Source organism: Rhinolophus hipposideros (genome assembly GCF_964194185.1).
Source record: "Rhinolophus hipposideros genome assembly, chromosome: 8".
Taxonomy (NCBI): domain Eukaryota; kingdom Metazoa; phylum Chordata; class Mammalia; order Chiroptera; family Rhinolophidae; genus Rhinolophus; species Rhinolophus hipposideros.
Window position 1 is genome coordinate 81205887 of NC_138054.1, and position 12826 is coordinate 81218712.

Sequence of the window (12826 nt, forward strand, 5' to 3'; positions counted from 1 at the left end):
AAAGAAGAAGGGGTTAGAAGATAAGAGTACAGAGATATGACAAAAACTGTGAAGATGCTATGAGAATGACACTTGAAAACACCGTTCAAGATGACATAGCTGTTTGTCCTGGCAAGAAGGTAGGCATGAAGTTTCATTTTTTATTCCAGCATCGGCTTGGCTGTACTTACCTTTTTGCCAGGACTGCTAGGAAGCTCACACAGAAACCTGCTCAGTTGCATTTTCATTCCTGAAGGATGCCCCACTTCTGACATATGGTTTCTCATCTTTCGGAGTTCCTATTTATCTGGTAGTGTGTTATGGGTCATTAGTATTGGCTGCCTCCGAATCTGGTTGGCAGGAGGTTGGAAACACATTATAAATAAAGAGTGTTACTAAGTGTAGGAGCTTTCGAATTGGATGACTCTGGATTCAAACCCCAGCTCCACAACTTGGAGGATCTTGGGCAATCATATCACCTCCAGCACCCTTTGTTTCCTCATCTATAAATGTGGAGAGGCTTACTTCCTGGTGAGGATTAAATGAGCTGAATCCATGTAAAGCATCAAGCACAGAGGTTGGCAGATGACAAATGATCAACATTGTTATTATAATAGGGACTTGCATTCCACTGAGGCAAGAGGAACACAGTCGGGGAAATCTGTATCCCCTCAATGTCAGGTACCCAGCACCTAGGCTTAACAGGAATAGAAAGAAGTCACAATCGCTGAGCTAGGCTGAAGCTCTGTGATGGCAGGCAGCCTGTCAGTGTCATTCACCATTGAATTCTTCAGACCTAGTACAGGGCCTATCACATACTCAATATTTGTGAGTGAATGAATGAATGAATGAATGAGCAGCTACAGTGGGCCATGGTATGTAGCTCCGTTTGTGGGCTCCCTGCAGCGAGAGTGTCATGGGGCTCTTGAGGCCTTCCTGCTGTGGGTTTCAGGGCACAGAGGCATTCTTTTTTAATTCTCATAGCACCCTGGAAGTGGGCTGCCTACCATTTTACAGATGAGAAAACGGACATGCAGAGACACAAAGCAATTCGTCCAAAGTCACCTAGGTAATGAGTGTTCAAGCCCCCAGGCCAGGAAGAGACCCCTTCCTTACCCCCAATCCCACCTCTACTCCTGGATCCTGAGTCCAATTCTTCCCAGAGAAATGAGCTTATTTCAGTCTTTTCCCCAGTGACCACAAAGACTCAGCTCTGTCCTCAGAAATATTTGGAAAGTTTTATTTAAATGTTTTGTGTTTCCTTTTAACCAACACCAAAAAGAGAATTTTTTTTTCCTTCTTTTTTTTGCCGTTCCAAACAGGAGAGTCGTTTCAGAGAGGAGCTGGCATGTGTGTTTGGAGCTGGGAAGCATCTGCCCTGCCAGGCTGCTCTTCCCAGCCCAGGTGACCCTGGGGTTGGACAGGCAGTCCCAGGAACTGACTTCCTGGGAGCCCTGAGCGGCCTGGGAATGAGTGAGTGAGCAAACCCCCTGTCCTGAGGAGAAGGACTTGGTTTCCCCTGCAGGTTAGGACATGAGCACGGTGGGACCTGGTGGGTTCCAGATGGAAGGAGAGGGGTGTGAGAAGGTCAGACCTGGAATGTTCCATAGAAGCTCCAGAGCTTCCAGGTGTGGAGAAATATGTTTGCTAGAAAAATAAGATGCTTTGAAAATTTCTGCAGTCTGTGCTCTCTGCCTGCCCAGGAGAAATCTACCCTATTGGCCAAAGGGGCATAGGGGTGGGGGCAGAGGCAGTAGGCCAGGAACTGGTCCAGCCCAAGTAGAAAATTCCAGAGGGAAGCGAGGTGGGCAGCAGACTTTGGTGTCCTGGGTCCCCTTTCTGGCAGCTGCAGAGGCTGTGGAGGCCCCGGCCTCCTTGCCCCTTGAGGTGTGGGCTGCCAGGCGATGTGCAGCGCTGGGAGAGGGAGGCTGGCCATCTGTCATGGGCTGGTGGGTGCTCGGGCCCTGGGCCCTCAGAACAGGATGCCCAGGGGAAGCAGGGCCAGCAGGAGCAGCAGGGGGCCTGGGGAGGGGCTGCCCGATGAGCTGGCTGAGGCACAGTGGTCGCGGTTGGCACCGATGCACGCCGCATAAGCCATCACGTGAGGAATGTAGTTCTGCTCGTGGACGCCATGCAGCAGGTGTGCCATGGGGCCCTTGGCAAACACAGCCACATCCTCCCCGCCGTGGGTCTCGTGGCGCAGGGGCACGGCAGACTGCGCCTGGTAGTTGTTATGCGCTGTGGGCCAGAAGAAACATTTGCTGAGAGCCTACCAGGGGCCTGGCGCTCTACAGAAGCTTTGGCATGCCCCTTCCAGGCTGGATCAAATGCCCCCATTTAGAGAAGAGGAAACTGAGGCTCAATGCAGGGACGTCATTTTGTGCCAGGCCAGGATTCGGGCCTGAATCTGTTCTGACACAGAAGCCTGCACTCTCAACCCCCAGAGGAGAAAATCAGCCTCCTCCGGGCTATTTGGATTAGAAAGAAAGAGTCAATCGTGGAGAACCTCTTCCCATTGGCTGCACCAATAGACCCCCAGGGGCCTCTGTGGACATCGAGAACCAATGAACATTTAACAATATGGAATTGGATGAACACATTGAGAGGGCTCACACATTGGAATATTATACAGCCAGTAAAAATGGCAGTGTAATATAGCAAGTGCCTACATGTGCCAGGCTCCATGCTAAGCTCATCAGACTTATTTAGTCTTTCAGACAACCTTGAGAGGCAGAACCCTTTTGTGGAGGAAACGGAAGCTGAGAAAGGTGAAGTTATGTGCCCCAAGTCCCGGAGCTACGGAATTGTAGGAGGAGATTCAAATTGGGATTGTTCTGACTCAGTCCTGGCTATTCTGAGATCCCTGACCTTGACCACAAGCCTACACTGTGTTCTCAGGCCCATCCCCGAGGGGTGCCCTGTCCCCTCCCAGCCCGGGGGCTTAGCAGTCTTACCGTAGTCCACCATGGAGACATTCTCTCGCTCACCGCCCACCACCTTGTAGCCAGGACCATTGCCATACAGGATGGAAGTGAAGGGCTTCTTGTCTGTGTCGCTTACCATGGGGGCAAGACCTGCACAGGAAGGCGTTGATCCAGGGGTCACATTGGAGCATCAGAGTATACAGTCCCTTTGAAGGGCCCCAAACCACCTCTATGAACCCACCTTCCAAACCCGATTTACTTCCAACCAACCAACCGTCCTCCTCAGTTTTCCCTGTGCCCACATCCCTTCCATCTGTCAGTCCGTCCGTCCATCCATCCATCCATCCATCCATCCATCCATCCATCCTCTCTCATTCTTCTATCCATCCTTTGTCCAGGTAGCTGCCCATCCACTCCTGCACTCACCTTAGTTTGTCCCTTCATCCTGCATTCCCCCACCAGTCAGTACATTTTCCTCCCTACCCACTTCTCATTGAGTCCCATCTGTGCTAGGCACTGACCTTGCGGGCTCTCCCACCCCATTCCTACTCCCCGATGGGCAGACTCTTGGGATGCCCAGTGCCCACCCCAATGGAGGCCCACCTACCAAAGATGGAGTTGCCACGGGGGGTGTACCCGCCAAAAGTGAAGACATGGGAGTGGTCAGCTGTCACCACGGTCATCGTGTCTTCCAGGGAGGTCATGTTGCCTGCGTGCCCGATGGCCTGGTCCATCTCCACTGCCTCATGCAGCGCCTGCTTGGCCTTGCCCTCATGGTGCCCGTGGTCAATCCTTCCTCCTTGGGACACCAAGGCAAAGGCCTCAGGTGAGGGGGGAGGGAAGGAGTTTGGCACCCCCGAGCCCGCCACACTACTGCTGGGTTCACCTTTCTTTGATGGGGAACTACCACGTGCCAGGTACCACACCAGGCGTTTATACAGCCATTCAGCCTTTACAGCAGCTCAGAGAAGGCTAGTTGCTGGACCAAAGGCTCGTGCATGGAGAGTGCAAAGCCAGGATTTAAAGCAGATCCACGTGACTGAAAAGCTTGCGCTGCTTCTACCACCCCAAGCTGCTCGTAGGAGTCCTTGGAGAGACAGGGAGGGAACCAACATGCCTGAGAGCCCACTAGTGCTAGCCATGACAAGCTGATGTCTTGTTTCTCCTTCACAACAGTCCTGGGCAGAGACAGACACAATCAGCCCCACGTCCAGGTGGAGCAAGTGAAGCCAAGACTGGGGAAGTAACGTGCCCCAGGTGGGATTTGCTGCGATTTGAATTCAGGTGTCACTCACTCTAAAGCCCTATTTTTACATCCCCACTTTGAATAGTCCACTCTGGGTGTAAAGCACAGTCCAAAAGGGTGGTAAAAGTCCCCAGTGCCTGGGCAGGGCCCACGGCAGGCTTCCAGAAAGGCCTGTGGAAGCCTGCATTCCATGCCGCCTCCTGCAGGTGAGCACAGGGGGCTTGGCTTGGAGCCTGGCTTAAAGGTTACAGTAACGGGCTGTGTGACCTGAGGGAAAGCCTCCCGTCTCTGACAAAAAGATACTGCCTCAGTGGACACTGCCAACTCTGAGGGTCCCAAGCCTGGGCGCCTGGCCGCCCTCCCTTCCCACGAGCCTGAGCCTCACCACTCTGGCCTGGCAAGCTGGCAGGGTGGGTCCTTCCTTTGTTGTGGCTCTGGGAGCAGCTGGCCTGGCGGGCTAGTCCTGGCCCTGCTCACAAAGAGAACGGCTCCCAGGGGAGTCGGTGCTCACCACCACTGGTTCCTGGCTGTTTCCTCGGCGTCAGAGGCCTGTTCAGGGCCAGGCCGAGACCGAGACCGCCGTACTTGAATGGGAACCCCGGGGTTTGGCAAGAAAGCAGTCAAACCGGGCTGGCGGCCACTGGCCTCTGGAGGGCTGAGGGGCCTGAGTGTGTATGTACGTGTGGTGAGAGTATGTGTACAGATGTGTGTGTGTACATGTAGAACATGGAAGACAATGGTTGTTAGAACTTTGGGAGATTCTGGGAACTTTATCACGCCTCAAACGTCCTATTGTTATTACCTTAGCTGTTGTATAATCATACTAATGATAATAATAGAAACACTGAGGATGTATTGTCTGTTGGGTCCTGTTCCGAGTACTTTATGTCTCGGAACACAATGGATGCTAATAACCCTTCTATGAGAGGGGACTATTTGGGGCCTCATTTGACAGAAACGTACAGGTAGAGGGTGCACAGCCATTGGCTGGCAGCTTGAGGACAAGAGCCCAAGTATCAGATTCCAGGGCCTCACAACGGTCCTGGGAAACCCCATAAATGTCAGCATACAGCACTGTTGATTCCCAAAGGGTCTGCTCTCCCAATCTGGGGGAACTCCAGGATATCCCAGGCCCTCCCGCAGACCTTCTCTCAGAGATAGGACTCATGAATCTGACCTTGGCCCCACACAGCCCTAGTAATAACAGGTGTCCGCCATCCAGCTGCAAGGGCTCCTGCAGACCAATGGGCATGTGTAGAGGAGGGTGCTAGGACCCACCAGGCAGCTATTTAGAGCACAGATATCTACTGGGGATTGCTGACTTGTTTTTCGGGAGGAGTGAAGCTGAGGGGGCTTCATGCCCCTTTGGAACCAGACCTCAGGGAGAAACTCCCAGAAGGAAGAAGCCTGCCTCCTCTTTCAGGAAGGCTTCCTGGACCAGTAAGCCTGGTGTGCCATCTCCATGCTCACAGGAGAACATCTTGTTGGGCTGGGATCTTAGCACCAGCCACTTCTCCCTCAGTCCGCCCCAGAGGAATTTCCCCCGGCATCCCCAAGCTGGACAGTTCTCTCGGATAGCTGGGCCTCCCCATCTCCCGACCTCAGGGCTGTTACCCAGAAGCTCCCAGGGAAGTGACCCCATAGCCAGTCCTGGGGTCTTACCTTCCACCAGCAAGAAGAAGCCTTTGGGGTTTTTGCTCAGGATCTTGATGGCCACATCCACCATTTCGGAAAGTGAAGGGTCAGTCATGTTGTTCCTGTTCAGCTCGTACTGCATGTCCCCCGGCTCAAAGAGACCTGGGGAAGATGAGGATGGGGAGCGCTCACGCCCCTGTGAGAAGGACCCCAAGGAACCTGCAGTGTCTCAGGTGCCCCCCCCACACAACTTGGGGGCACAGTGGGGGGAAGGAAGCTCCTCTGGATGACTCTTGGGGTGCCAAGCGTGCCAGATGCTTTGGGAGCACTGCCTCCTTTCATCCTTACAGCCACACCATGGAGAGAGGTCACAGAGGAAACTGAGGCTCAGGGGGTCAGGACTTGCTCTTTGCAGCTGCTGAGTGGGAGATCTGGGATTTGGGATTCGGGACTCGGATCTGGGATCCGGGAACTGGGATTGAGTTCATCAGCCTCTCCTAAGCTTGAAGGGCCTGGGACATAGCACCATGGCCCACAGCAGAGGAGTGTCTTGGACTTGATAAGGTAGCTTGGGAGTGTGTTTACATGTCATTTCCAGGTCAGGCAATGACCTGTGCAGTGAAAGAGCAGAAGATTTAGGGTCCCTGTCCCTTCTATTCACCAAGCTCAGTTTTCTCACTTATGAAATAAGGAGAGGGATCCATTCCTTGCCCATGCCTTAAGATTCCATGTATACCACGTGGGTTATTTTTGGTCACGGCCATCTTTCCAGATCACTGGGCCTTCCATGAGTGTGTGTGCAGCCAAACAAGAACTCCAATGAACAGAGTGCTCATGCTGTGCTGTGAGCCACTCTAAGTCCTTTGGAAACGTGTAGGTGCCTCCAAGATGGCGCCCCATAAGCCATGCTTCTTGGAATTCACGCCATTGTGTGTGTCTCCTCCCATGCTGGCCTGTGTATCCAATAGGATACTGCAGAAATCCAGGCCAGGGCATAAGACACTGCAGTTTCTGCCTTGCACACTCTTGGATTTCTGGGGGAAGCCAGCCACCATGTTGTGAGGACACTCAAGCAGCTCTATGGAGAGGTCCATGTGGCAAGGAACTGAGGCCTCCTATCAACAGCCTGCACCCACTTATTAGCCATCTCAGTGAGCCATCTTGGAAACGCCAGCCCTAGTTGAGCCTTCAGATAACTACGACCTCATGAGAGACCGAGCTAAGCTGCTCCCAAATTCCTGACCCAAAGAAAGTGTGGGAAGTAATAAAGGTTTACTCTTCTTTTAAATTTTTAAGTTTTGGGGTAATTTGTGATGCAGCAACAGATAACCCACACAATGTATTAGCTCATTTAATCCCCATGACAATCCTTAGGTAGGCCCTATCATCGTGTCCATTTTATAGAAGAGTCATTATTCCTACTTTATAAAAGAGGACAGTGAGGCACAGAGAGGAGAAGTCACTTGCCCAAGGTTGCACAGCTCACAGGTGGCACGAGTTGGATTTGAACCCAGCACTCTGGCTCTAAGATGCCTGTGTGGAAGTATCATGCTCCCTGGGTGCAGGCACAGCTCTATACAGCCTGTGTGTGGTGTGGGGTCTGTGCCACGTGACTCAGGTGAGCAAAGGGCTGTGTGTTTATCTGGGGGGTCCTCCAGACGCCCAGCTCTGAGCCCAGAGTCTCTAATGACACACCGAGCACTTGAGAGCTGAGCTTCTTGGGAAATGTTTGCAGGAGATTTTTGCCACCACTTGCTGGGCACAATAGCCAATGGGAAAGAGGACCCAGATGTCTGCATGGTGATGATCCGTCTCATTCCACCCAGCCGAGAGTTGCCCTTGGGCCCCCTGCCCCCTGCCTATTTCCCGCTCCCTGGGAAGGAAGGGCAACCCCCAGTCAAGACCAGCAGAGACAACCTGGCTGGCTTCTTCCCTGGCCACACAGCAGGGTGGGCTCTAGGTCCCCCTGCTCTGCGGCCTGAGATCTGTGTAAGTCCAGTTCCAACCAGACTCACCTGGGCATGCCTCAGGGTGCTTCCCATCTCTGAGCTTCAGTTTCCCTGTGTGCTCAATGGGGCTATTCACCCTGCACAGCCAGCAAGTTTCAGGCTGAAGCCCTATGAACCAGAACCCCTTCTTCCCCCGTCCCAGGTCCGGAGCCTGAGGGCAAAGGTCCCTAAGTAGGGGGACAGGCTGGGGGCTAGCCCCCAGGTGCTGGATCACACAGCCCCGGCCCCAGGGCACCCAGCCAGGCCTCCTCCACTCCGAGGTCCTGACCCCCTTACCTAAGAGGTAGTCCACGGTGTTGGGGTCGAGGGCCAGGAGTTCGGTGCGGTTCCAGACGTAGTGAGAGTGCTAGGGGCAGAAAAGGGGCAGGCGCAGGTCACAGGCAGCCTTGGGTGCTCCCTGCGAGATAGGGGCTGTGTGTTCTGGGGGCTGTGGAGAGCCAGGGAGGAAGAGAAGCCCTAGCTCTGTCCTGGAGACCCCATAAATGGGGCAATAAAGGAAGGGCTGCCCTCCCAGGGCATAGAGGCCACAGCAAGAGGCTGGTTGGCATGCCTGGGGATGGCACCATTCAGGGCCTGGACTGGGGGTCCTGGCACAGCCAGGAATCAGCGGCATGTCCTCAGGGGTCCCTTGCCTTCTCTGGGCAATGGCGTTAGGATCAACGGTTTTCAAATCTTAGGGGCTGTTGTAGGAAGGAGGGTTGGGAAGGCTAAGAAAGTGGGGCTCTGTTCCCCCACTCCCACCCGCTCCTTTGCTTCCCAGAGGTGTGTTATCTCATTTAATTCTCACATCAACCCTACGAAGTAGGTATTATTATTCGCATCTGATAGATGAGGACACCAACATACACAGATGATACAGCTATTCAGTGGTAAAGGTGAGACACTCTCGAACCTACTCTTAAGGCGTGATTTTCAAGGAATGGATAGCCTATCTGGGACCTCACAGGGATACCTTGTCCAGTCCACTGCTATGGGCCCTCTCCCTCCCTCTTGGCATCTAGACTGAGCTCCAGAGTAAGCACCCTGATGGGCAAAAAAGATTAAGCTCTGGTCCTATGTTCCAGGTGGAGAAACTGAGACTGGGAGGGGTGCTGTTTCTCTGGCTTGGGTGGGGAGGGGCTCTGGCCCAGCCGGAGCTGACTCAGAAGGAATAGAAAAGGTTCTAAGCAGCTCAGTCTCCCCCCACCAACCCTGTGGGGGCCATTCCCCAGCCCCTACCCCCACCTCACTCTTGGCCCAGCCCCATCCCACAAGCCCTCCCCCAGGGCCAGTCCTGGAACCCTCAGAAACCCAACCCCAGAGTGACATCAAAGTGGCTGCCAGGCTGCTCCCCACTGTCTTCAGCCCCAACCACAGTCATTTCCAGACCCCAGCTGCCCCAGGCCAAGCGGCCAGCAGCACAGATTTAAAAGGCCCGAGATGCCCCGGGAGCCAGAGTTTGGGTTCTTCCCACGCTCCAGCCTCCCCTCCCCAGCCAGTGTCCCCACCGCGGCCAAAATCAACTCATTGTGGAGGGGTTCTACCTCACGCTCTGCCACCTCTGCTGCAAGATCCCCCCAATACTGCCTCCTCTACTCTCCCCCCGCCCCCTGTCAGGCCTTCTTCGCCCCTCCCTGTGGTCTGTCCTCTCTGGGTTCCCACAGGTCCTGGGCATCCCGCCATCCAAGCACACAGTGCTGCATGTTTCTTTGACCATTCAATTCATTCTTTGGACCTCATGACCATCCAGGGACCCTGCACACAGTAGGGGCTCAGGTGGACTGAATGTCATGCAGGCTGTTCCTTGGCCCACCCTCCTCTTTACTGCCTCGCTCTTTCCGTTTTCCTCCCCTAAAGGAAGGAATTGACTGATCACCTACTATGTGCTATTCATGTATCTGCTAGACCATTTGAGCCCTTTAAGGTAAGAATTATGACCCCATTTTAGAGGAGAAAACAGATGAGAGAGGGCTCACCAGCGCCACCCCCTCTGCAGGCCACCCTGCAGCCATCTGGCCCCTGACGGGCTACCTTGTGTCTCGGTTTGAAGCTCTTCCAGATGTCGATGAGGTTCAGGCCATCCAGCCTTGTGCCCCTGGCCTTCTCGTCTATGTCATACTCCACGTCGGTTCTATTCTTGGGGAACATGTACTTCCGGCCGCCCCCCATGATCACCTTTTAAAGGGGACAAGAGCCATCAGTAAGTACCCTGTGGTTCCAAGACATCCTGAAGCCCCATGGTGCCCACCTGGGGAAGGTGTGGATGCTTCTCTAGCTTGACGAGTCCTGAGTTCGGTCCACCCTGCCCTCCCAGAACTTTCATTTTTCCAGCTTGGAGAGATGACATCATGAGTCTCCTGGCACTGTGGTGGGCCTTCTGGGTGAAATACTGGAGTTACTGATAACCTTTCTTACCTGGCTTTCTAGAAGCCTGACACATAACTCCCACTTGTAGAAAAATAATACCTTCTATAGAGCGCTGTGCGTCAGGCGCCAAGCATTTCAGACACATTATCTTAATCAACTTCACACCAAGGCCACAGGGAACCTGTGTCCCTGTCTTCCAAACAAAGAAATGGATGCAGAAATGTGATTTCTTTCCCCCAAGGAACCACAACCAGTAAGGGGCAGAGCCAGGATTCGAACTCTGGCCCTGCTGTGTCTGCAGAGCCAAGGACGAAGCCTCTAAGAGCCTCCTCTGCCAGAGTGACTGCAGGCCAGAGGCCTCCGCCAGGGAGGTCTTGGGGCATCCCAGCTGGGCGCCTGGGCAGACAGCAGGCCAGGGCTCACGTCTGTGTATCACCGCCAGGCTAATTTTACCCACCGCGCTGCCTGCGCGGGCGGAGGGACGCGGGACTGTTTGTTTTCCTTGGGAGTCCATGTTTGAAGTCCTGACTATTTTTAAAACGCGGCCAAGAGCATAACAGCTGCCGCCCACAGTTACCACCACACCGGTGTCCTCCTGTCACCACAGGCGTCAGCCCAGGCCACCGCCCCTGGCTGACACTTTGGGAGAGCAGAGCCCAGCTGTGGTGGGACCCGGGTCCCCTGTCCCCGGGCCTGACATTTCAAGACCCCCTTCTCTACCTTCCACTCCATTTTCCTCCTGGGAAGCCAGGTTCTGTGGAGAGTCCAGGCTGGTAGTCGAGGTGGGGAAGGCGCCCCAGGACCAGCCTGGATCGTGGGGAACTGGAGAAGACATGGCTTTGAATCCTGACCTTATGCCTTCTTGACCAAGGGCCTGTCACTTATCCTCTCTGAGCCTCAGTTTCCTTATCTATAAAATGGAAAGAACACCCAGCCACAGGACTGGCACAAGAAGAAATGTAGTTGTGCAGTGCGGTGCTGGGACCCTCCATGGAGGGTGCTCTCACTGGCACAAGGAGCTGGAAATCAAAGTATTTCCATGGGGGCAAGTTCCTCACTCCTCCAGCCAGGAGCTCTGCGGGTGGGGCAGGCAGTGAGAGGGAGAAGAAGGGGCCCCGGGTCACTGGCCCCTCGCCCCCCTACATTGTTCCCACAGAACCTGACCCCTTGGCATTTTCAGAGTGGAAATGAAGCCCCCAATCTTCTTGCCTGGAGCCTCCTCATTTCCAGCCCCAGCAGAGACTTCACACGGGCTCATTAAACTCCCAAATAACAGACTTGCTGTTTGGCTTTGGGGTTTGGGTTTGTGTCTTTCTTTCTTTCTTTCTTTTATTTATTTATTTTTTTTGTTTTTTTAGCAAAAGATATTTATTTTCAGGGCGGACACCAGGATTTTTGTTTCATGTACAGTCTGGGGGCTGGGGGCTTTAGGATGGTGGTGGTACAGGGAAGATGGGAGAGAAAAGGAGGAGAAAGAGAGTCAAGGGAGCAGAGGCAGTGCTCACCAGGGCCCCACCTCCTCGTTTTCACCCTCACTCATCCCCCAGTGGTCCCTGAGGATACCCCCCGTCCACCCCTCACTCCCACTAGAGAAATCTTCCCTTAAGCTCCTGTCCTTCTTTCAGGCTGTTCCTGCCAAACCTCTCTGAAGAGCAGTCCCATAATTATACCCTGTGCTTGTACAACAAATGTTCTCACATCCATGACCTCATCTCGGCCTCCAGTGGCCCTGCGAGGGGGCAGGCGGGGCACTCTGTTCTTGTACAGGTGGGGAAACTGAGGCTCAAGGAGGCAAAGCGACTTATTGCAGGACACGAGTCAAGTGGAAGCAAAGTCAGGATGGTGGCTTTGCCTCCAATACACGCTGACTAGGAGTGGTCAACAGGGCTGTTTGTCCTGAAAGGGGTGTCCAGTCCACTGCTTGGAAAAGGGAAGTCAGGATTGGTAGAGGGGCCGGGTGGCACTTAGAAATTGGGTGGAATGCACGGGGGCAGAGAGTGGGTCTGGGAGCCAGGGAGTTTGTCTGGTGGGGTTAGAAAGAGAGGCAAGGAGTAGGCAGGACCTGGGGGCTTCCTCAGAGCCTCAATGAACCCCCATTCTAGGCTCAGGGGGCTCAAGTCTCCTTGCTCCCTTACCAGACCCTGCAGTAGGTAACAAGAGCCTGGAAAAGAACAAGCCAGAGGTTCTCATTTCAGAAAGGAGAGTGGGAATCCATCTGAACATCTGGTGGACGACCCCTGGGCTGTGTGTACTCAACTGTATACGTGAACCTGCTCGGTATTCAAAGCTTGTGTTTTGGGGCTAGGACACGTGGCTCATGCCTACATGCTACTCACTAGGTGAGCACTCACTAGGTGTCAGGCCCCAGGCTAAACTCTTCAGGGATTATTTTATTCAGATCTTACATATCTTTACAACACTTCATAAAGGGCCTGCTAGGTAATGCAGCTAGCAAACAGTAGGGCAAAGATTTGAACCCAGGAAGTTTAAAGTTGAGAGCTTGTGTGAACCATCGTCCACACCCCACCTTTCCTCTGGGTTTGCTGGTTGAGTACATGAGACAGGTACCTGTTCGTGCATGTGGGAACGTAAAGGGCAGGTACTCCCCTCAGGTGGCCACTCTGCCACCCCCACCTCCCTGTGTTGGGAGGGTGTAGCACTAGGTTCCAATTACGGAATGATCCCTA

The 12826-nt window shown here is 53.9% G+C and overlaps 1 protein-coding gene across 3 annotated transcripts in view; it reads right to left on the bottom strand.

The window, feature by feature from the left end:
* Positions 1-1194: 1194 nt before the first annotated feature.
* Positions 1195-12826, bottom strand: part of ALPL (alkaline phosphatase, biomineralization associated) — a 55184-nt gene continuing 43552 nt past the window's right edge. For all 3 annotated transcript variants that reach the window (XM_081055843.1, XM_081055844.1, XM_081055845.1), the window contains 6 exons: positions 9804-9947; positions 8070-8139; positions 5812-5946; positions 3511-3702; positions 2934-3053; positions 1195-2217 (listed from right to left, as the gene is read on the bottom strand). In XM_081055843.1, coding sequence (XP_080911969.1) covers positions 1952-2217; positions 2934-3053; positions 3511-3702; positions 5812-5946; positions 8070-8139; positions 9804-9947 — 927 coding nt within the window. In that variant the 3' untranslated portion in view covers positions 1195-1951. The remainder of the gene's footprint in view (positions 2218-2933; positions 3054-3510; positions 3703-5811; positions 5947-8069; positions 8140-9803; positions 9948-12826) is intronic.